General features: G+C 43.2%; 1 protein-coding gene across 5 annotated transcripts in view; it reads right to left on the bottom strand.

Annotated features, from left to right (window-relative positions):
* Positions 1 to 6,972: 6,972 nt before the first annotated feature.
* Positions 6,973 to 24,086, bottom strand: part of DCX (doublecortin) — a 98,803-nt gene continuing 81,689 nt past the window's right edge. For 3 of the 5 annotated variants that reach the window (XM_087748432.1, XM_087748434.1, XM_087748433.1), the window contains exons 7-8: positions 18,311 to 18,408; positions 6,973 to 16,376 (exon numbers count right to left, since the gene is read on the bottom strand). In XM_087748432.1, coding sequence (XP_087604558.1) covers positions 16,320 to 16,376; positions 18,311 to 18,408 — 155 coding nt within the window. In that variant the 3' untranslated portion in view covers positions 6,973 to 16,319. The remainder of the gene's footprint in view (positions 16,377 to 18,310; positions 18,409 to 24,086) is intronic. The other 2 variants (XM_009477039.2, XM_087748435.1) reach the window with 1 other exon arrangement.

Genomic DNA, 24,086 nt, shown 5'->3' with positions numbered 1-24,086 from the left:
TCTTAATTTAAAATTGAGGTTTTAATGCTGCATCCTGCTGTAGATGCTGGTCACCTTTCTAGGCAGTATAGCAAGAATCATAATTTACAGGCTGATTACAGATTTGGCTGTGTATGCATCTTCAGTGGGAATTTTTCTGGTTATTACGGTCAGGCTGCTGTACTGTGCTAATACGAGCTTAGGTTGGCTTTGCTGCCTTATTTTTCAGCAAAACTGGGGCCATACCTGTCAGAAAATGGCATCTTTGTCCCCCCTCCTCGTGGGAAGAAGGTCTTTCTGGTTGCTCTAGTGCTCTCCTCCAGGAGCCTCGGCAGTGGTACGGTGATCCCACCCTGTGTCCCAAAGCCACCGAGGTCACGTCAGTGTAGCGCTGCAGCAGCCAGCTCTGCTGCCTCCAGGACCCAAGCTGGTGCTGCGGTGCCGCACGGCTCGGGTCTCTGCACCGTGTCACGCTGTGGGGTGTATGCCAGCTCTTAGTCACGTCTCCTATGTCCGGATTTTCGTAAGCTTTTAAGGCAGCTAAAGATGCAGGTCAGCCTAATGGCCCTGATAAAGCACTGATATAATGGAAGAGGTGCCGCTGGGGCGTTTAGGCCACTAATGTGTTTTCGCAGCTCTCCGGAGGATCTCCCTATGGTTATGAACGCTCGTTTCCATTTGGACATCTCTGCTTTAGGTGGTGGACAAACACTGACTGATGTGTTGTCTAGAGCCTGTGGTGACAACCTCTGAGAGAAACTTTTTAAATCGCAAGATTTTATGACGTACGGTGAAAGGGCGCGCCTGAGAAAGTGGTCAAACTCGCGATTTGCTGCCCTGGGCTCAAGAAGACTAAGATCTGAACACAGATGCTGAACATCATTTCCAGTGATCTAAAATCCTCCCCAGTCTCCACATACCATTAAAAGCAGTAAACCTGCTGTGAAACCTCAGCGCTGCGAGTGGCAGCCTGTGTCACCGAGCTGACGTGTTGCCGGGGGCCTTCCGAAATGACCTGTTTCTCCTCAGCTCTGGTTGCCTTCCTGGCTGTCACTCTCTCACGGTGACTAGAAGAACAGAGGTTTAACCAGCCTAATGGCACTTCCCACGGCTGTACGGGGGTGCTAAAAGCACACTCTGAACATTTAAATTAGACGATGACACACGCATCGTGGCTGGACCGCAGTTGTCAGAAGAAACAACTCAAATCTTTTCCAAGCAGCTGTTCGACTGCCAACGCTCGTTTGGGTGCACCAACTGTGGGAAGACCTATGCTTAAAATAAATGAGTTTCCAGCACAAGCAAGCAGCGGATTTGACTTATTTAGCATCCTTTACTGGCTCGCACGTTTCCCACCACCTTGCACCACACCGGTGGCCTGGCTGGTGGACTCTGTCCTGAGCAAAGCAGGAGCGAGAAGGACTTCTCTGTCCTTGGGAGAAGGTGCTTCTTCGCAGTGGGAGATCACACCAGTAAAACCCAGCAGTAGCTGGTGGCCTAGACACTGGCGTTTGGACAGGAGCGGGGAGGGGACGTCACCGCTAGGCCAGCACCGTGTCTCCTTCAGTGAGAGGTGCTTTCCTGAAGGCTTTGCAGGCTCCGATTATCCCGCTGCTTTCAGGCTGTGAGCACATCACGGTAACCGTGTTCCTGGTCGCTGCTTATAACATCCAAAGGTAAACGTATTTTGCAAAATCTTTCCTGTTTTTCACCCCCTGACACAGCAGTGGGGTCTGGGGCCCTCAGTGCCTTACTGCCCTGCAGTATAACCCCAGAAAAGCAACAAAAACTGAAGCAAAATGTTTGCATCATTTAATACGTGCAGACTAGGGAGAAGCAGTCACAGTCATTGTGAAGCGGAACATTTCTGGGATCTCGGGGCGAACAGATTTATGTAAAACATTGATGGGAATTTTTAAATTCACTAGACTGTAAATAAAAAATACAGATTAACAATGAATGATTATTGTTACTTTCAGTGGCAAAGGTGTGTATATGGTAATTGAAGTCATACTCCATAAAACATTACTCCCGTACACACAGACAAGCAGTTGATAATCTTACAGAGACTAGTCCAGGGAGGGCAGTTGTTTGATGCACTGTACAGAGCCCGGCTGACGATTGCTCGTATTAACAAGATTGCCAATACGGGGCTGAGTGCCTACGATTTCAAGTCATTGGCAATCTCATGTACTTCGGGGGCTGTAGAATTAAATCTTTTTGATTTGGTGCTTTATTTTTAAAAAACCCCACACAGCTGTAGTATGACTCTTTTTTCCAGTGGACATCTGGGCAGTCACATCTGTTTGCAGGTGTGCAGGGCCTGCATTATGGTAAAGGTGATAGCTGCACGGAAAACTATACCTTTGAAGCGTAGGTGTATTTGAGAGCGGCTGGGGTGGGGGAGCAGATGGCTGCAGTGGAGGACAAGGGGCAGAGCTCAGACTGTAGGAGGAACCATGTCCACGATCGAGATTCGTTGACTTTTAAAGGTGTTTTATTTACAGACAAGATAAGATTAAACATCACGACATAAACCCTGAGCCACAGAGTTGATGCTACAACCGTGTTCAGCATTTCGCAGAGCTAAGCTGACGGAGCCCAGTGAACGTCCTGTTCCACATGGGTCTGGCTGCCATATTTTGGGCTGCAATTCAAAGCCAGCAACTACAGAAAACTTGGATCATTTGCAGCTGACAAGCCTGACAGGCAAAAAGTATGTTTTCTTTGATTGGAACCAGATTGCACAGCGAGCAATGGCTGAGCATCGAGTCATGGCGATGAGGTCAAGAGACCAGCCCAAGGGTCTCCAGCCAGGCCAAAACATTTATTTCAGTCCAAGCAACTGACACTGCATCGGGCCAACGCGCTTGAACCTAGAGCGTTTGGAAACAAACACCCTTTTGCTGCTCTGATGAAACAACATATTCAGGGATTTCTGTATAGATCCAGGCTGATGCAGCAGGAAGGCTGGACTTTGGAAACTTAATTTTGCTCTCATTTGCATGTCTGTAAATCTGGAGTAATTTCACACGTGTCAGTGGGATTCGCACTAAGAGAGCAGCGTCGTTTCCACTGGTTCGCAGTGGTGGTTGTTGGTGCCACACCATCACCATCTCGGTTTCCTCTTAACGCTCTCTGGAGTCCCGGGAATAGCTGCAATTGATAGATGCACACAGCGTGTTGAGGGCTTTAAATCTGCTGTTTTCAGAACATTTTCCATAGGCAGGAGCACAACCTCTTACGTTTTTTATTGATCTTGTCTAATACATAGCCCCTGGAAAAGACACCAGTGTGCTTTGTTTGCTCTTGGGGTGTGTAAAAGCACAAGCAGAGTATTTTCTAAAGTACTTGTTCTGCTTTTCTGATAACATTTGCTTCGGTTTCAGTTCATGCACATTCAGATAAAGGCTGTTTTTAGGGTGTTTTTCTTCTGCTGGTTTTATTCTGGGAACTGCAGTTTTTTTAGTGTGGTCTTTCACTGCAAACAGAACTGTACTGTATGTGCTGCTTCTGGCCAGTCCAAGCACGGCACGATCATCACAAGTGGGTGCCAGCAGTTGACCAAGTGGGGTGGTGTGTTGGTAGCCCCAACGCCGTTTGCCAGTTGGCATAGCATCTCCTCTGGATCTGGAGGGCAAAGTGCACAGCCCTCTCTGGGCTGACATGCGGTGACCACAGGGAAAGAGGGATAAAGGGCTCCATCCGAGCATGAGACACTGGGAAGAGTCTGAGCTCTTTCATGGCAGCCCGGTCTACAGCAGGGATTGCCAGAGCTGACTCACCACAGTCACTTTTAATTCTGCAGATGTGAAGCAGAAACAAAGAGCAAAGTGGCTTGTACTATAAAATTAAATGAGGAGGTCTGACCCTTATTAACATTTTTCAGGGCTTACAAGGAAGAATGTTAGTGTCTTCGCTGTGGTTCTGACAGGGTAGCTGTGAAAGAACTGGGACCTTTTTCGGGCCTTTGTGGGAAGGCAGGACAAACACGGCCTATCTCAAATCTCACCAAACTTCCCAAAGCTCATGTGAGACCGAACAGGCCTCGCCCAGGCCCTCGGTGCCAAGGCAGAGTGCAGACAGGGGCCTGATCTTGCTGTTTTGAATCCACGGTTTTGACCAAAGTGCTGCACGTAGGGAAAGAGCTGCCCTTACCTGCACCATATCTCCTACGGGGGGACCCGCACTGAGCTCCTCCCTTTAGTCAAAAGGATGGGTCTTCCACAGGTTGGGCTGTTTCAGTCAGGCAGATGTGGGTCTTAGTTCAGGGCCATCAAATTTCCTCCCCAGTCTTTCTTCCGTGTTTGTACAAGTGGGACTGATTTGGGAAATTTGATGAATCAAAGTGAACAAGTACCGCTATAATTCACAAGTCATAGTCAACACACGCTTGCCAAACAAAAGCATCGGAAAAGTTTTTATCAGCCTAAATATTGAAACCAAATTTTATTTTTTGAAAATGACATTACACACATCTTGCAAATGTACATTTAGATGAGAAAACAATGAGTAACAAATATTGAGAGCAAAGCTATAAAGTGGACAGGTTCTCTGCTGCATGGCATTGCATTACAAGAATACTCAGACCTGGGATGGTTATTACAAGTAGTAAAAACAGTTCACAACACCTCACGAAAATGGAATTTTTTCCTAGAAAGTCAAATCTTCTAACAAAAGGAAATTCTGCTAAGGGAGAAGAGGCATGGGGGATAGATGTGTGGATCTAGGTACGTTTTGTGGTTTTGTGGGGGCCTTTTTAAGTCCATTTCTTACAAAATGCATCTTTGTGAGTGACCCCCTCTTTTCCGAGACTTTGACTGTTTTCTGTCCTCCGTGGCCAACAGAACCACAGCTGTTAAACAATAAGCCCTGAGTACTCAACTCAGAGCTTGGGAGCGTGGAGAAGGAGTTGCCTACAGAACCCCTAACAAGAGAATTCCTATATACCACCCCCCACCCCCTTCTGCTGTGTATCCAGGAAAACCAAAAAGTGTGTGCAAACTCCGCAAATCAGGGGCCGCGGGACAACTCCCGGGTAGAACAACCAGGTGTGGAAGCCACGGCCAATACACCACGTGCCACACGCCTCGGCTGCAATGGATCAGCAAGATCTCATCGTTCACCAGTGACGCAAACTTCCAAAGCTTTGACTTGTTCCTCAGTTCAAGCAGAGGCAACAGGTGACTGATCTCCATCTGTTCTACCTTGAAAGTTAGAGTCTAATCAAAGTGCCAAGGCAAGGCGCTGTGAGAAATAAGTTCCCCGAGAGAACCTGTTGAGAACTGCTTTTCAAACCTCGTTGTATATCATTTTATTTATGCCCAAATCTGTACTTTACAACCACGAGAGAGACGAAGACAGAATAAGAGAGAGGGAGAGAGAATCTTTCCAGGAGGAAAGGAAGAGCTAATTAAGAAAAGAGAGGTACAGGACCATGCATTTACTCTCAAAAGCTTGTTCACGAGCAAGCTAACATTTCTAACACTACAACCACTCATCTACATCTGTTTGCTAAGTAACTGAGTTCTACCTACAACTAGGGAGCAGAAGGGTTTTTTTTTTCTTTTCTTCCCCCTCCCTTTATAACGTCAATAAAAATGTTTTCTGTACAAGTTGAATGGCACAAAAGGTGGTTAAAATGCTAAATAACTCACCACAAATGGAGAATGCAAAATTAGTTCAAAACATGCATGGACTGTGTACAGGTAAGCAAGGAATCATTGGCATAAAGCTGCAATATATTACAAGATGATACAGTTGAGATCTTTTGGAATAACCTCTGCTTGTTCTGGCCCTTTAAGAGAACTTCACATAAAAATTCAGCGTAAGGGGAATTCAAGGTATATGTCCAAGCAGAAAGTTAACTATTGGCAACATTATTTGTCTGAAGAGAAAAGCATTTCCCCTCCCCTTCCACGCACTCCCCCAAGGTACAAAAGTCAACATGACCAGCATTGCTGCAGGCTTGCCAAAAAGAAAGGTGAGATAGATCTGTTTTAGGAGAACAAAAGCACCATTTAAATTAATAGCTCTTTGTACAATGTCATTAATTAAATACCTTATTATTTAAACAAAAACAAACTGAAATTTACCAATCCCAACAAAATAACAACTGAACCCTTACCACCCACGTGTCCTCCAAGGTTATGTACACAGAGTTTAAAGTATACCAGCTAAACTTTAAACCCGGCTGCCCCTCCAACCCCCACCCACTGAATGACAATAGAAAATAACATCGTGGCCTCTCGGTTATATTATATTGCAGCTTTGTTATTAATGATGAAATCATACAAACTCGGTGAATGACCTACAACAGTAATCCATGATCAGGTTCCAGTTCAGCTGCACGTCTCCCCCCCCAACACAACTCGTCGGCAGATTCGCAGCTCAGAGCGCGCCGCAGAGCGCAGGGCCGTGAGCGCAGGCAGATCAGGCTCTTCAGAGAAGAGCGGTGTGAAGAACCCGGGCTTATGCGATGAGAGCCGCTAACCCTAGCTTGTGATTATACTTCTGATTAAGAAAATAGGCAAAGGCTAGTAACAGCAAAGTCAGCAAGCTGATACTCCTTTCCTGTGCCTTTAGGCTAGACTGTCATAAAATACAGAGTGTCACGGAGGGGAATGTGTCGTCATTTCAGAGAACAGAAGGAGCTTTGGCTAGACAGGTTTCCTCTTTCTAAAAGACCCTGGCTGTCTTCTGAATTGATAATCGCAGCTGTCCTAGTACTGCCACGGTGATAAAGCTGCTTGGATCACACATCATTTAAATAAGAAGCAAACTAACAACAATTTTACATGTCAGAATTCAGCATGTAATTATAACTCACAGGCTTTCTTGTTCTTACATTCAATACTTCTGCTTCACCTTATCTATAAACACCAATTAGCAGTGCAATTAATTCCCTAGACATTCTTCTTTTTAAGGAGACGTATCATTAGACATCACACTAAATCTGGAAAAAGCTCTTCTGTTGTAAAGGGCGGGGGGGGGGGAAGGGAAAAAAAGCTGTGTGTTCTGCAACCCCTCAGTGCCTGTGTGGTCAGCCTGCGAGGGAGACAGAATATCACTACATTTCAACTGCCACCTGCAAAGGGGAGTGAATTAAAAACCCATCCTTATCTGCTGTGCAATGGTTGGAAGCAGATGGAGAAAAGCAGCCATGCTGGAATTGAAAAAGAAAAAACAAAAAACCGAACCCAAAACCCGAATGACAACAACAAAAAAACCCACTAAATGTTTCACAGGGATTCTCTGAAGGTAAAATTCTTCATTTCAAGAACCGGGCCTGGGCCCCAGCCTGGGGTCCGTTTGGTCCGTTACAGACACTTCCTACGTTTGACTCTGCACACGGGTTTCTCAGAAACTGGGGGGGTTCGGAACCAGGGTTTGGTTCAGGTCCACCCGGACCAAGTGCCACCACCGTGTTTCATTCTGGCTGCACGTGCCCGGTGAACTGCTTTGCTCTGCAACAACCCCGCTGCTCAAATGGGACTCAAATTAATCTCGATTTCCTATATATAACTGTTGCAAACAGAGATGGAAGAACCAGCTTGGATAAAAATCAAAAGCAGCCTTGAGTTTAGACGAGTCACCTAAAATTAACGGAACCTTCCTTTTTATGTTCAGAGACATTTGGTAATATTTTGCTCTAAAAACCAAGCCAACCATAAATCTCTATTCTGCTTGGTACTAGCTGGGACTAGAGTAGAAAAATACTGGAAGAAACAGAAATGCTATTTCTAGTTCCATAAACCTGCTGGGCTCAGGGCACGTCTATTGGCAGACTGAAGTGAGAGTAAAGTGAGATAAAGCCAACACTCTTTAGAACCAGAAAATATAGAGGAGATTTGCTAAGGTTCCTTGTTTAATTTTCAATTCTAAAAGTTTTAAGATATCTCAACAAAGAAAACTATTTCAGCTTTATCATTAACTATAATAAAACTATACAAAATATCTCCCATATATAACTTGCTATTAGAGGTTGATACAAGAGATCACCTTATAGCTGGGGTCAGTGAGGTTTTCTCTGCCAAGTCTGCAGCTGTCACCCAGGAAACCAAATCTGCACTTAAGTAATCAATCACAGAAGAATTATTGACAGTAATCTTTGAAATAGGAGACCTTGGACCAAATGGATTCAGCTCCCTTAATTACAGGGGAGCTTCTGCCTGTTCAAAGCAGCAGAGCATTAGGTGTATTGGGTTTCCCTGGTGTTATGTTGAGCATCTGAGAATCTACGGAAACAAAGAGGTGCAATCTTTATGGGGAAAAAAAAAAAAACAACAAACCTGAGACTAAACAGCAGACAGAGGTGTTCAGATAAGTCAGTTGTTTTGCCTTTTAGGATTAAATTCACAAGCACTGTAACTCAACTGAATTTAGAAAAAAGATCTCATGAGAAAACCAGCGTTAAACACGGATCCCCTTGTTCAGCACAGACTTCCCATTGATTTATTGAACGCAGCGGCTCTCACGTAGGTGGCTAGGCATTTCATGGACAAGATCATCATCAGCCCCTCTGCCTGCGCAGCAAATGAAGGTAACCTCCTCCAGGAGCTTTTCACCCTGGTGCAAGTGGGTTGCTACTTTTTCCAGAGTTTGCTGAGCCCCATGGGAAGGGATGGGGGGTTCAGAGGTGCCCTCATTATTCTCTTGCACGTGCCTTGCAATTCCCCAGCATGCCAGGCCTGTCCTCCAAGCCAGGCTATGCTGATGAATTTCTATTTCTGATCTGATAGGGAGGAATAAAAATAAAACCAAAGCACAGGTTGGTGCTGTCATTCAGCAAAGGGCTGGTTCTTCCCTTCCCCACTTTAGGGATGACCCATGCTGGCAGGAGAGTAAAACAGGAGCAGGGGAGGAACTTCAAACCATGGTCTCCTCCCTGCGGCCAAGTGTGACCTTATTTCTGCGGTCAGGAGTGGGACACGCACTGCTGTGGCAGATAGCCTGCATCCTGGCTTAGATACCTGCAGGGGCAATAACTCTCTCAACGTGCAGCCAGGAACCCCTGCTGCTTTTCTGCCCAGAACCAAGCTGTAGATCCTCAGCTAGCCCCAGCCTCCCCTTTTGTTTGTCCCTGGAATTTCTTGGCTTTTGTCTTTTATTATTCCCACACATCAATGGCACTGATGTTTCCAGTGCTTTGCCTCATGCTCGCCCTTCCATTTGATTTTCTGTGAAGTTCAAGCTCATTTCATCACTCAGTAAATATCTCCTAACAAATGCCCCCTACCATTCCTCTTAGAAACAAGTCCTTTTTCTTTGTTTCCCATGACACTGGCCATCATGGCATCTTTCTCTAATGATGCCAACTTTCTTTTTTCAGCTGACAGACTAATGACTGCAAAGATTTGTTAATTCCCTGTGGGCGTCCTCCTTCTTCAGTTGTTTGAGTGATAAACTGTCAGACCTAGGGAAGCTCTAAACGGGCTCCAGAGTCCTGAGTTACAGTTCACGGAGATACAGAGCAAGAGCCAGCGTAGGTTAGTTCAACTGAGTGCATTAAGCAATGAAACTGAGAGGCAACCCTTTCCCATGAAGCCACCTGGCCACGAACACTTTCTAAACGAGAAAGCTTTTAACAACAGGCCCACTGTTTTCTTGGTAGAAGGCCACTGAAATCATTAGACTTATCATGGTTTACAAATACAAGGCCCGCATTTTGAATGGTAACACGAATTGCCCCCGATACATACACGTACCTGTAATAAAAAGAGGGGCAGCAGGGGTCTGTATTCAGGCCGGAGGTGGCAACTCCAGATGAGAGAACTGGGCTGCTGGATGTGGATATGGCCTTGCTCTCAGGGGTGTTGCCAGCTCCTCCAGGGCTTTGGGGGATCTAAAAGTGATGTGTCTGGCTTTCATCATTAGTAAAACAATGAAGCATTTTTACAGCACAGTTTTGTGAGCCAGAGTTTCTGAAGAGACTTGCCAAAGACAATGGGCCATAGTTTGCTTCTATAAGGTTTTCAGACTTCACTAAGTAATGAATAAATCTTAAGAGCAAGCTCTTCCATAGCTCTTTGTATCAGCTTATCTCAAAGCACCTTACAGATGGAGGTAAGTATTGTGATCAGCTCTTTATGCACTGGGACACAAGGAGAACTGATCTGTCCACAGTTATGCCAAAGACCAATGGCTCTGAAATCCCAATGGCTCTGAAGTCCCAGTGCTGAATCCACTGGGTTTGATTCTCATTTGCTCAGAAGCTCATCTGTTGGCCAAAAACTGGTATCAGTATTTTTAACCTTCCCTAAACAGAGTGTTCTGAGGGATGAATAGTGGTCTGTGACCCCAAAGCTCCGCATTTCACCTGCAGACATAGTCCTCATACCCTACCCTGCAACTGGATTCTGTCGGAGCAGCTGTGCAATGGCATTGCTGAAAAAAAGCCTTTCCATCCACCCACTTACAATCTCTGAGCATCTCCCCTCTCCCTATTAAAACATGGGCTTTTGTCAGCTTGGCCGCAGACCTTCAGACAAACATCAAATGACTAGATCTGTTCCAGAGGAAACAAAACAAATCAAAACGAGGGGTCTGTACACATTGCTGGCCCCAGCCTTTCACCTGGGAGCACCCAGAATGAGAGACACCAGATCTCCAGCCAGGAGCAAAGAAGGAGGATGAGGAATATCTGACCGACAGAATCGGTAACCAATGCAGCAGAACCCAGCCCAGTTCACTCCACAGTCAGTGAGGAGTGGCTACACTGTGAGACACAAGACTCAGCTTTAACATTTCCTGAGATACCATGGAGAGGCCTGCTCAGATTCATACGGATGGGACAGAGGCATCAGCCAGAAGAAATCCGTGATTCTGGAGACTAGTTTTCAGGAGCTGGTTGATGGGCTAAATATCTCAAGAATCAAAAAGTGTGTCCTGTCCCCTTTTGTCAAGGCCATTTTCACATGGGCCTTGTTGGGCACGTGTGCAGTCCCCCTTCTGAAGCCCAAAGCATGTTGGAAGGCATTTAACGTCTTCACCTTCTTGGTCTCATTACGCCAAGGTGGTGTTTCAGCTGGATCTCTTCTCGGTATCTTGTGTAAAGCACCGATCCTGTTGCACGGACTGACCTCACTCTTTATTGAGATAGACAGAAAAAGTTCTCCATCCTGTGCCATCCATTTGCTTCTACAAAGAACCTCACCAGTCCCAAATACTGTTCCAGCCTGCTTCCATCAGCAACCAGAAAAATAACTTTGAGCCTAAATCACCACTAGAAAAAAGAAGCTGTTCTGTTCTGTCTTGGACATGATCAGCACCTTGTGTGTGGTAAACACATCTCTGTATAGCTTTTCTCTGGTTGTGGATTGTCTTAGCTTGAGGAGACATTTTCTGGACTAATTTTATACCTACTTCACTTGGTTATTTTTCCTTCCTTTCTCTAAAAATGATTCTGCCTCTACTATAGTAAAAGACAACTCTCCGGTCGCCGTGAATGGATGTGGGGTACCACTGGATTCAATGACAAAATACACTCGTGCTCTCACTGCAATAACGAACCCTCATGCTGTAAAGCCCGTGCTGTGCCCCTGCAGAGAGGGTGCAGCTTTCGGGGCTGGCTGTCACTGGAAGAGCGTCTGTGGAGGGATTCAGCATGGTGTGACAGAGCAGGTTCACAAGGTGTTCTGTGAAGTCCAAGAAGACCAGCACTGACCTCAAAGGCATGAAAAAGCAAACACAAGGCATCCTAGACAATGTCATCAGTATCCATACGGATAAGGAGAAACTAATACTTTTATGCCATTATTTCCTATTAAAAATGTCTGGGTGTAACATTGTTTTGCTGTCTGCCACAATTTTTGGTCATACCGCCCTTTTTTTCTCTTCAAAAGTACTGTTCAAGCAAATGAGAGAAATAACAGCTAGACCGTGTGTGCGATTTTCTGCATGCATACATGTGCGTTAGCGAAATACGAGAGAGATGCGGAAGCTGTTTTCTAAGCAGAATTATTTTTCTGTTGTCTATGAAAATAACAAAATTAGTGTTTCTAGCTCCTGAGAAGATTGTAAATAGTGTGCAGATGTAGGAAATACAGACAACGGTAGGCAAAAGCTATTTCCATCTCCCACTGCAGAGTAGAGCAAGGTAAAATCCCATTACCAAACTCTTTCAGAATTACTTCAAGGCGTAGAGCCTTGGTTGGCTGTTTAGCTGGTGGAACTGAACTAGCTCCAAATCTTATAACAGATGAGGCTTTAACCCAGAAACTTCAGGGTTATAAATGCTTCACAAGTGACAAAAATCCTAAGGTTGACGATTTTGCTGCATTGCCCTGATCTTCTACAGTCGAGACCATCACTGGAATGTCTGAATACTAAATACATCAGTCTGTGCTTGGAGGATTGCTCTAATTCCTTCCTAATGATTGTGGGTCCGACACAGGTATTTTTACTGTATATGCAAATTTGCTAAAATATACTGGATACTGAATAAAGGCCGATTTCGAAGAAACAAAGCCCTGCTACTTTAAGAGTCTCTCCAGTTTGTTTTTAAATACTGTATTGTTTTAAAACAATATAGTCTTAGTGATTCAATTAGTCTCTGAAAACACTAAAGGCAGCCTCATGAGGGAAATTAGACAGGGTTTTTATAGCAGAATTAATATGGCAAATCCTCATATCCTGTGGAGTTTTATGTGCTTGTAAAAGTAGAAAAAAAATATAAAAGGTAAACTCTGGAGTATATAGTGGAATTACTATCATCTGCTCCAGGATCTCATAGGGTCTGGAATTATTATAGTATATTGAAAGTAATTACTAATTCATTCCAGTTCAGGAAAGCTTTCTGACCAAACCCAAGCTTATAGCTCGTGAAAAATCAACAGGAGTAAAGCACGTGCTAGAATTTAAGCATGTCTAAGTTCTTTCCTGAATCAGGGCTGTCCCTATATTTAAATGACTAAGGTACGATGCCAGTGCATCATGTATCTTTGTATTCAAATCTATGTTAGGGATCCTACAAAGCCAAAGATAACTAGTTTTGAATGTAGGTAACATTCCACATGCATTTCTGTACAAGAACTCATGCAATATTGGCATTAATACAGACTTAACTATATGTTACAGCTGAAATGCTCACTGACTTTTCCTACTGTCCGGGCATTTCTACCTAGAAACTTGCTTTTTAAAACTTGGGAGTTTGACCTCATACCCTGTTTTCTTTGTGGCTTCTACTGGTTTGAATGGCTATTTTTCCCACTGAACATTTTTTTTTTCTTCTTTTAGGCCTTTTCAAGGTCTCCCTAATTCCCTGAAGGAATTGTTGGGCTCAGCCCCACCCCAGGATGATCCTCGTGCAAACAAAACTCCACTCCCAAGGGAGCACTTGCAGGATCAAGTTTTAGATGTGTCACTAGGTTGCAGCTCAGGAAGAAGGCCTCAGTGATTCCTTAGCACGCTCCACCAGGAAAAGCATCTTCAAATAACCAAACACTACTTGTGGCAGGCAGGAAAGGAGGCACTTCTCAACAGCTACCTCAACAACCATCCATCCAAAGGTTCATTCACCCCTTGGGATCCTGCTTTATCTTATACAAACTGAACTCATAGATACTGGATGAAAGCACATCTCGGACTTCTTTCCTACCACCATCAGCTCTAGCAGTTCAGCCTGCTTATGGATATCAAAGATTTAGGTTTTCCTGGTGGATCTGTGGTGAGTGCCCCGTACTGAATAGCAAGAGAGCCTAGATGTGATTTCATGGCTGGTCTCTTGGTTTAGCAGAGACTCAGAGGAAAGGTGGCAGGACATGCTAACCCTGACCATGACAGGAGTGGCCCGTGTCACTGAAGTGACAACACCTTTGACTGGAGTCTGAGTCCCTCATCTCTAACAGGCAGGGTCATGACTACTAGTCAGGGTCCCTGGAAAGGCAGAGACTTGGGGATGAACTCTGAGATTTCCACCAAGAGAACAGAGGAGAGGGTAAAAGCATGTCAAATTGTCTGTCCCACTAAAGCTTTTACTAAGACAAAAGCTCTGATGAATAATATTGTTAGCATAACCATGGCCTGTGACATCCTTATGCTTAAAAAGTCATATTTTCTCATGACCAGTGTCTACAGTAGCACCCACAGGATTAAACAGCCAAAAATTAGCACCCATAACCAAATCTGCACCCAGAATACTTCAGCACCTTCTGTTAGAGGATCTGAAAGCACTTCACAAATGTTAACCAACATTTGGCCTCACAACCCCCAGTGAGGTAGAACAGTATTGTCCCTGGAGGGACAGACAGACAGATTGAGGCACAGGGTTACTAAGAGACCTGCTCCCATTCAGACACTAAATTTAGCAATGCCAAGGGCTGAATGAAGGTGTCGTGACTACCGCACCTATGCTTTGTCCACGCTACCACCCTCTCCCCCACAGACCTTCCACATGAGCCCTCAGCCTTTGAACTAAAACCAGGATTCTATAGACAGTAGGTGAAACGATCATTTAGCCGTCGCGTAGTCAGAGTTATTCAATTTACTGAAGTTACTTGTGGGAACAAATGATTTCTTGTGCAAAACTCTAGGTGTAAATGATAATGCACTAAGACTACTGGGTGCAAATTTGGTGCATGATAACTCTGACCCCTTGATAATTCCCAATCCTGGCCTCTCTCAGGTAAATCTCTTTTTTAAGTTGCATTATACGTATCATCACGTGAACCTCAAGAGTTGCAGCCTGCACAGATTGTTTCATACCAGCAATGCAAGCAAACAAAATGTGGAGTGGCTTTGGGAACAACCCAGCATTCATGTAGCATCAAACATCACAACGTTATAATTCATTCTAATCACAAGGGGTTGCAAGGGAATAGGTGTATATGTTAAAACAAAGGCAAGTAGAGCAACAAAGAAAGATTTGATTGCACCGATTTCATTTAGGTAAAGTTCTGTAATAACCAATTTCATTGAAAGCTTATTCCATGAGAAAGGGAGGCAATGCCAGCTAGCCTATGACAAAGCTTCGGCGTAGTAAAACCCACCAGCCCTGCGTGAAGAGATGAACTTTGCATTCTGTAGGAGTCATTACTGATTAATAAAAGCAAAAGGTTTCTCTAAATACAGTAAGTTTGTTTTTGTCAGATAGAAGAGTTTCTTAAAATATGGGTTTTTGAACACCACAAAATTCCATTTGTTATATAAGTAGAGAATCTGGCCATAGTTAGGAATACTGAATTGTAAAAAACCAAATATGTAGTCTTAAACATTACAAAAACTATCAAAACATTCAATATTTTGAATTGACCTTTTTTTTCCCCTACATGTGTCTGTTTTGGCAGTGATGGCAAGATTTCTAAACTGAGTTGTTGTTATTACTGTTCTGCAGTTGTTGGTTGGTTTTTTTTGTACATTTTTCTGAACGTGTTTTTTAAACAAAAGAAAATTACCAGCTTTTATAAAAAAGGAGTTTGAATCCTTACTCCCAAAACACAGATACAAGGTTTTCCTTTATAAAAAGTGTATTGATTTTTTGCTATAAAAAGTGACCTATAGGGTGTCAAACCTGAAAACAAATTTTCACAGTGTTTTCAGTGTTGGCTGTTCACAAGGCATTACTGTTACAAACAGAGATAGAGAGATACCATAGGGTAGGTATAAAAATTTCTTACCAGCTAGCAGTATCTTTGGATCATATGTGAAAGGTGTTCCACTCCAGATAACTCAGCTGACTTACATTTTTTTGCTTAATCATTAAACAAACAAAAAAATCCAATATTTGAATCACTATTGTACTAACCTCACTTAGCATCTTACGCAATCCTTCCTAATTTCATCCGAGCTTCTGCTGGCATATTAATCATCAAACTAGTAAGTCACTTCCCTTCCTGCCCTCCAACGATAAAAACAATACTAGTCAGTATGCAGGTGCTAAAATCAGGGCTGCAAATGAGGAGCAGGTGAGCTGGCAAAGGTTGGCAGTTTGGACAGGTGGAGAATATCTTTTGCTCTACTTGAGCTTGCAAATTGGTCAGCAAGCGATCCATTTGCACACTTCCAGGGGGAGCTACTTTGCTATCACTAGGAAAATGACATGGTTGCAGCAGCAGAAGAAATAATAGAAGAAAATGGGAAATGCACAGGAGCATTGGCCCCAAATTGCTCACAATGTCCATTTTGCATCCCTATATCTTGGAAGAATGGTATCCCTCTATCTCTATAGACTGGTAGGTGTTGATTTGTGGCACGGAGGATAAATCACAGAAAAAAAATGACATATAACTGTGTGTCCTTTGTCTGATTCGAAAGCACCAGTCACCTATCTGCTTATTTTGGCAGAAATACTCTACTGTATCTTAAACATAGCTTGCAATATGGACATTTAGCTTCGTGTCGCTTTACATGGAATCTCCAAGGGAGTCAGAGTCATCCAAAGACAGAGGCAGATACAAGTCCTGTAGGAAGAAAGAAGAAAATGTTAACTCACACAATCAGTTTCCACCTTTGGTCACGCGTAAGGAAGCAGTCGAATGGTCCCGTTAGTGACGTTCGTAGGGATAGGGCGGAAGGCGCGTGCACTGGTTACTGGATGGACTGACCACTTGTTCAGGTAGGTCAAGGCTAAAATCAAGGCAGGTTACTTGCACAGCGGAGCAAGAGAATCTTGGTACCAGAAGAAAGACGACTGTTCAGTGCTACGTTTGAGAAGTATTTTTTATTGCTTCTGGATCAATGTGTCCGTTATAGCACGTGCATGAAAGAGCAGGACCTTTCCTTAAACAGGTCTCTCTGAACCTAAGTCCACAATAGAGTCTTCCCTTGATTTGATAGCTACCCTTAGGACAAATCTCTAGGAAAATCACATGTTCCATGATTTATTCTTTATTTTAAGTCATTTCTGATCAATTAGAAGGGTTGAGAAAATAATCCCACGTTTATTATGTGGATCAAATGCTGAATGTAAAGCTTTTCCAGGGTCCCTTTCTGGGGTAACCATCTTATTCCACTTCCTTAAAGTTCTGCATGGAACTAGGTACACGAACCTGCTCAAGGGCTAAAGCTCTGCTTGGGCCTTCTTGGACTGTGACCCACACACAGGTGATAACTGTGAGCAAAATGAAGAAAAGCCCAAATACACAGCAAGGAAATTCACAACAATCTTCATATAAGAAGAGGTAAAATATGACGTTGTGGTGAACTCAACCTAAGCATTTATCATTTGAGCTTTAAGGGAAAAAAAGAAAAGTGATTTCATCCTAAGCAGGAAATTGCTCCTGGGAGGAAGACGATGCATGAATATTCTGGTAATCTAAAATGCTACATTCATGTTTGCTGATTGGCTTAAGTTGGTGGAGATGCTCATAGATGGATTGGCTTTGCCCTCAGCCGTCACCATCTATTACAAATGTTTTAGGGGCTTCACTGGAAAGGTCATAAATCAGCCAGCTGAAAACATACATAAAACATTAAAGAAGGTGAGTTTTACTTGTCTTTACCAGGAAGCAAATAGTCATCTCCAAAGTCCTAATTGAGATAGTGTTTGGAAAGTATTTTAGGTCTTTGATGGCTGAAGCAAAGCAGTTTACAGCATTACTTTTGTTGAAATACACACAAGCAGTTGTTGAATTCAGATGATCTGTCACTTTGGGCTCTACCAGGATGGTGAACAACAAATCAGAGTTTGACAATCTGGACGCAGCGCAGAATGGCACTGAATAACAGGAACATAAAAAGCTGTGACTGCTGCTATACTTTTAAAATAAATCAATACATGAATTATCTATGAGCCAGCACAGGTTTACTGAGCTCTACTAGGATGCTGTGCTACCTGTTAGACACCCTCTTTGTTACCAGGAAAAACAGCTGCTGTACCAGAACATAATTACTACATCAGCTGTAAAAAATGACTTATTTCCTGTAAAACAGAGCATGGCCTTAAATGATTTAAAAAGAAATCCTTGAGAAGCATCATTAAAGTGATGTCTTAGAGCTTCAGTAACATTTGCATTTCTTCTGCTGTTTAATGGACCGGATTTGCCAACACTTAAGGCTTTTCAAGAGAGGAGGATTTATACGAAGATTGTATCCATCAATAACTTGTGAACTTTTTCAAACAGCGATACAAGCTCAGGGTTAAGTTATCTCTTCTGATCCATATGGATGATCTCCAGCACACATTAATAACTCCAGTGGAAGAAATAGGCCAATGATTTGTTGTTCACCATCTTGCTAGAGGCCAAAGTGACAACCCTTTTAGGTAAGGGGCCAAATTCTCCACTGGTTCAACATAAGGAGTTGTGCTTCCAGAGAATACAGCCAGGACTTAACTGTCATACAAATCTGAGTAGACTAAGGAGGAAACAGATGTAGTAAGGTATAAGAAACGTAATACCTTGTGCTTACGGAGGCTCCCTGGGCTGGTAGGTGTGGAGATCGGGGACTGCTTTGATTTGGGTGTAGACAGCTGACTGCTTGAGGTCCCATTTGCTGTCAGAAAACAAGACAGAAGCTAGCAATCAGACAAGCAAGAGGAAGATCTTCTGTCTCCTTTGGGAAGATGGAAAATATCCAAACATTTAACACAGAAATGTATAGTTTATTCATGTTAGGCAGGAGAAAAAAAACAAGCGAATAGCATGGCTATTCCCCCAACTTAAGGCTTTCAGCTGTTCAGGACAATAGACTGTAAAATACAGTGAAATACAAAATATATTAAAGGAGCAATATTTTACATTACAAATATTCACTAAATTGATCCAAGATATACGTCACCAGAAAAACAGAAAGACAATTTCTACGTTCTCAAACAGTTTTAACACAATTGAAACTACATGGCATGAGAGGAAACCAGAGGCTGCAGATATCCTGGATCCTACACGAGAAATGTTAGATGTCAAATATACACATTACAAATTAGACAAAGAGCTGCCTGGAATGCCCTGGATGTCGTTAGCTGTGGCTGGGATTCAATGACCAAAAGAGCCCTCCTGAAGCCCTGGTGTAAGCACAGGGTGGCATGTCCCTGTTCACCTCCTGGGGAGAGGCCAGAGCTGGCTCTGCTCTTCCTCCACGGCCTGCACCAGAGATGTGACCATGGTCCATCAGGGGGAGGAACAGGAGAACCACATCAAGCGAAGATCCCCTTGCAAAGATCAAAATCTGGCCTTTTGGGTTGCTTCACTTGTTTGTGTTGCTTTGAAGAAAACACAGTTATTCGCCATTTTAAAAAATATTATTAATTTAAACCAAATGGCTTTAGGAAGGGTTGTTCGTTGAGACCTTCACAGACCTGGCTTTTAGTTAAAGTGAAGGGCCCCAGGTCTATGTCAGGGCAAGCTATTATGCATTTATTGGACTAAAAAGGAATCAAAGTAAATAGCATATTATGCAGAAAAATGAAGGAAAACAAAATGGAATAAGGATAAATTGATTTCTTCCTACCACTGGTGTTCTTTGAAGTAAGCTAATGTCTTTGATAATGGCCAGGCGTCACAATACGTATTTTGTAAGGACATACGTACGCATAGTGAACTTGGTCATTCATAGGTTGTGCATCAACCCCAGGGATACAGACCCTCTTGTTACCAGGGCTTGTAAACACGTACCTTCATCAGCACAAGCAGCATTACTTGAGGGAAGGAAATTCAAACTCCTGCTGGCTGTGTCCAAGCACATTATCTTTTCTGGCCTTTTCTTCTTACAATCCAAGCAGCAGCAAGCAGGAGGCCTTATGGGCATTAAACTCCATATCCCAATCAAGTCTACAGAAAGTGACATTTCCAGAACCTACTCCAGGAGTTAACATACTCAGCACAAGCCACAAAACTAAACCCCAAATATTTTGATTGTCATTTCCTTAAGTGGCAATAGTGTTGCCAGCCCTCCAGATAACTACACAAATCCCTACCCCTTTTAAAGAAAGCCTTTTAAATTGTGTTGATGTTTCATAGAGAGAGAGAAAGACAAGCATATAAAGATCCAGGCTTGTTGTCCTGCCCCCTAAGTGCCCAGTACCTCTGTATCCTATTACTCGAACTGTAAAGGCATGTGCACAGGAGCATGGATGATTTCAGTATATGGGACTTACACTTTCAATTGCAGTAGCTGAATGTGTAAATCAGTTACTTAAAATTAAGCAAGTAGTTCAGTGTCTGGAGAACTAATAAGGGTATAAAGTATCATACGGTGAGAAAAAGGTGTGCGAGTGTTGTATTTTTAAGAGCAAACCCAGCATAAATCTTGCTTTAATACCTAAGACAGCTTCATTCCTCTTCTCTGTTACCTTCTTGTGAGAAAGAGGGGGGCAGTTAAGGTTCGTAGAATCACTGGCCCAAATGTAGAGGTCATACATGGGAATTCAAGTAAGCATAAAGAAACACGTGCTGTAAGCCACAGGACAAAGGAGGAGCTGCCGGCTTGTTAAAGCAGCGCAGACTCAACAGATTCATGCTGATGTGGGCCCTCTGTCTTCATATGCATCGTTTCTACGCGGAAGGCACTATGGGAAGAGGAGGCACTATTGGGAAGAGGAGGCTATTCATCAGAGAGCACTTTTTTTCCCATTACAAATGCACCTCTCTGAGGAAACAGATATTCCTTAAAAGGTGGCAGAAAGAATGATTTATAGATAATTGGGGAACCGAGTGACCCTTCACCTCCCCATTCCACTCAGACCATTCTTTATTGGTGGGGGAAAAACCTAGTTATGGAAACCCAGAAACTGTTACACACCGGCCCCTGCACTGCGACGTGACGCTTTTCACTTCGCTCCGGTTCTACAAAGTCAGCTGCCCTCGAGGTTGGTGGGAAAAAAAGTAGAGTTCACTAACTGTATGCCATATAATGAAGGCAATTCAGAGAAAAAGAACTTGGGTCTCTTTTATGTTTTTTTTTTTACCAAGTGACTTTGGGTTTTCTATTGAAGAAAATGTGGGGTACAATAGTACTTATATAATCTGTATTAGCTAGAATCCATCTCTAATTTCTAAAACGCCTCTTTCTTTTTTTTATTTTCAATTGTCACTGTTCCTGAGGCAGAAAGTAATCCTTCCTAAGACGAAGAATGCCACTTAACAACTCTACAAAGAACCCAAATTTCCCTTCCACAAACAGGAAGACTGGAAGAACGGCTAACAGTCGGTGTGCAGCAAACAGCTGTGATTGCTGCAGGGAAGGACATAAATTCCCTAATACAATGCGACTTTTAAGTGCTACAGCAGGGATGTTAATATTTTATGAGCACCAATGAAAAGACAGATGTGACATCCAAATCAGAAATCCAACGAGACGGATGTATATCATTACAAATACTCACAAAGAGTTTTGCAGCCAGAGCAACAATTAAGAAGCCCGGTTTAATTTTCTTTGTGTCTGATAATGAAGAATAGTGTTCATAATCAAACTTGCACGCATTTATTTTGAAGGCAAACGCAAGAAAATAACAAGAGGCAAAGAGCAGATCCCAGGTGGTGTATAACGCTGCTGCTCCACTAAAATCTGCTGATGACTTATGGTAGCTAAGGATCTCACATAAGCTCGGCTATTGGAAACCATTCTTTATAACCAGCTTTCATTTTAATTCATTTGGTTTTTTTCCACCACGTTATTGTTTGTGTATTGTGTCTTATTTATGTCACTGTATTTTGCAACCTCAATTTACCTTAAAGCCCCTTTGTGCATATGGCACATCCTTTAATTGCATGAACATGTGGACCAGTGTGTTTCATAGGATCCTTACCTCCTTCAGTGCCCAAGACAATTTGTACTCGGGAGATAAATCAGGCTTGTCCAGCAAACGAGAGGAGGATGGAGAATATAGCATAGTGTCATGTTTGAGATGGCTATGAGAGATCCAGGTAAACTGAATTCTCTGCCTGCTTCTCCCACAGATATTTTAGCCAAACTGCACATATGGAATTGTTCCTTGAGTGTTGCTCAGGTTTGCTTGGATGACTGGGACTCTAGATCTGAATTTCCAGCAGTGATAAGCACCGAGACCTGTAAATGAGGTTAGTGAGGTCCATCCTTTGAACTCACATTTCTATCAATGAACAGAACTGGAAAAAGCAGGGCCCAGGGATCACAGTGAGTGCTCAAAATCTGCGAAGATATCTCTTTTTCTATCTGTTTGTAAAATAAGGTTAATACTCCTTGCTCCATGGGGGTTCCCAGGGTGCTGCAGATGAATTCCTAGTTTGAGGAGCACATGCTTATACATCACAAGAGTGAGAGAAAGAACCATGAAATACGTGGATGGTTTTGTCTCCAGGTCAGGGTCTGAAGTGTCACCAAGAAAATAAAGAGAGGCAACAACCAGAACAGGGACAGCATAAAGCAAATGTAGAAATAGCAGCTCCTTTAGTGAGCACAAGCCACCCTGCCCTCCGGGACAGAGGAGCCTGTGGGAAAAATAAAGACTCCATTGTAGTGTTTATTCAGGAGTGGAAGAATTCAGATTGCACAGGCATCCTTCACTCAGGCACCTCCTAACTTCCAAGCACTCAGCTCTGCAGTGTTGGCACTCTTTTCTCATCACATTTTGTGAGGGTGATCTCTCCGCTGGATGCATACCATGGATTGTCAGCTAGCAGAATGTAAGCGCAAGTGGGATAACAAGCTGCTCTATCTTGTGTGCAATCCAAAAGACATCTGCTGCCTTTTTAACACATTCATATATAATGACCCTGGGGAGCCAGATCTGCAGTCAGGACAGACTGACGTTCTGTATCTGTTTTGCTAATTGCTCCTGCCTTGCGAATATACTTTTGTCCCTCTACCCAAACCCTTCCATTAGAGGACTGAGAAATTAAAGTCCTGCAGCAGTGCCTCAGAGCCTGTTCATAGGCTCCCTGAGCCAAATCAAGGCAAAGCTGGGGAAAGACATTTTCAAATTTCAGCTCAGGTACTTGTGGCTCTGCACTGCAAAGGACTAAGATCGTGCTGGTTTTAAAAATCATAAACTCTCCTATCACAGCACATGTATTTATACAACTGAACTTGTTTTTTATGTGAGTTACTGTAAGATAAATTCATGTTTTTATAACAAAGAAGTAATGGCAAATGACATAATTATTTTCTCCCCTGTATCTCTCCCCTGAGATTTAGCTCTGTCTTTTGTTTGGTTTGACTTCTTATTGGAGTGGTCTGTTAAAGAAATTTTGCCAAACTTCATGCTGACCCTACCCCAGTTTCAATCTCGTGGACCATAGCAGCAGCACAGAGACTGACCTCCCTATGCCCAGTTTTCCTGTCCTGTTAGGAGAAGAAACTGGATGATATACTGCAGGTGTAGTTTAGTCTGGATTTTATTGCTCTAAGCTGTGTCATTTAGCAAAGGTGACTTCAGAGAAAGAAAAATAGAGGGTAGAAATAACCATAGAAGCTTTGTAACTCCAATTCTGTGCTCTAAATTGGGATCAGATACATTTGGGTCATCCCCAATAGGGGTCTTATGTTTTAAAAGCACCAAGTCTGACAGGGACTCGCAGCCTCCCTAGGAGACCTGCTTCAGTGATTAAGAGGCTTATTGAAAAGTGTTCCTAATATCTGATTTATATATCCCTTATTAAAGATTAAACCAATGTCCTGTCCTATCCCTGACAAGTACACAGGAAAATTGAGCCTTATCCTCTTTTTAATACTTCAAATGCATTTGAAGAGTGTTAAATTGTCCCTTCTCAATCTTCCTTTTTTCTAAGCTGAATCAGTCCATTTCCTTCAACCTTCCCTCTCAAAGCAGTTTCTGAACCCTAGGAAATTTCTTCTGGATTTTCTCTACTTTGCCTATGTCTTTCTTAGCATGTTCAGTCCATACTAAACCACAACAACCCAAGCTCAGCTAAGGCCAGATAGAGACACCAGTCCCTTCCAGTCTCAATTCACACTTGATACGTGATAAACTCGTTCAGCTCTACTAGCTAGGATTTGGGAGACAGAGAAGAGAAAGGCACTTGGATATATTCTTGTAGAGGGAAAAGTAAAATCCTGCTCTATTTCGCTAACTGCACCTTGCTGGAAGCAACATGTTGGGGGAGTTAAGTGGAGGATATAGATGACAGACTGCATCGCAGCTCCAGCACCAAAGAGATGGGAAACTAAGGGATATACTGGAAGCCCAGTGGGAACTGCTGGCAAAGCAGCCAGGGCCTTCCAGTCCAACTGAACCA

This window comes from Nipponia nippon, unplaced genomic scaffold (genome assembly GCF_047370975.1).
Source record: "Nipponia nippon isolate SJK-2023a ecotype South Korea unplaced genomic scaffold, ASM4737097v1 scaffold_12, whole genome shotgun sequence".
NCBI classification, from domain to species: domain Eukaryota; kingdom Metazoa; phylum Chordata; class Aves; order Pelecaniformes; family Threskiornithidae; genus Nipponia; species Nipponia nippon.
This window is presented reverse-complemented; position numbering and strand designations above follow the sequence as displayed.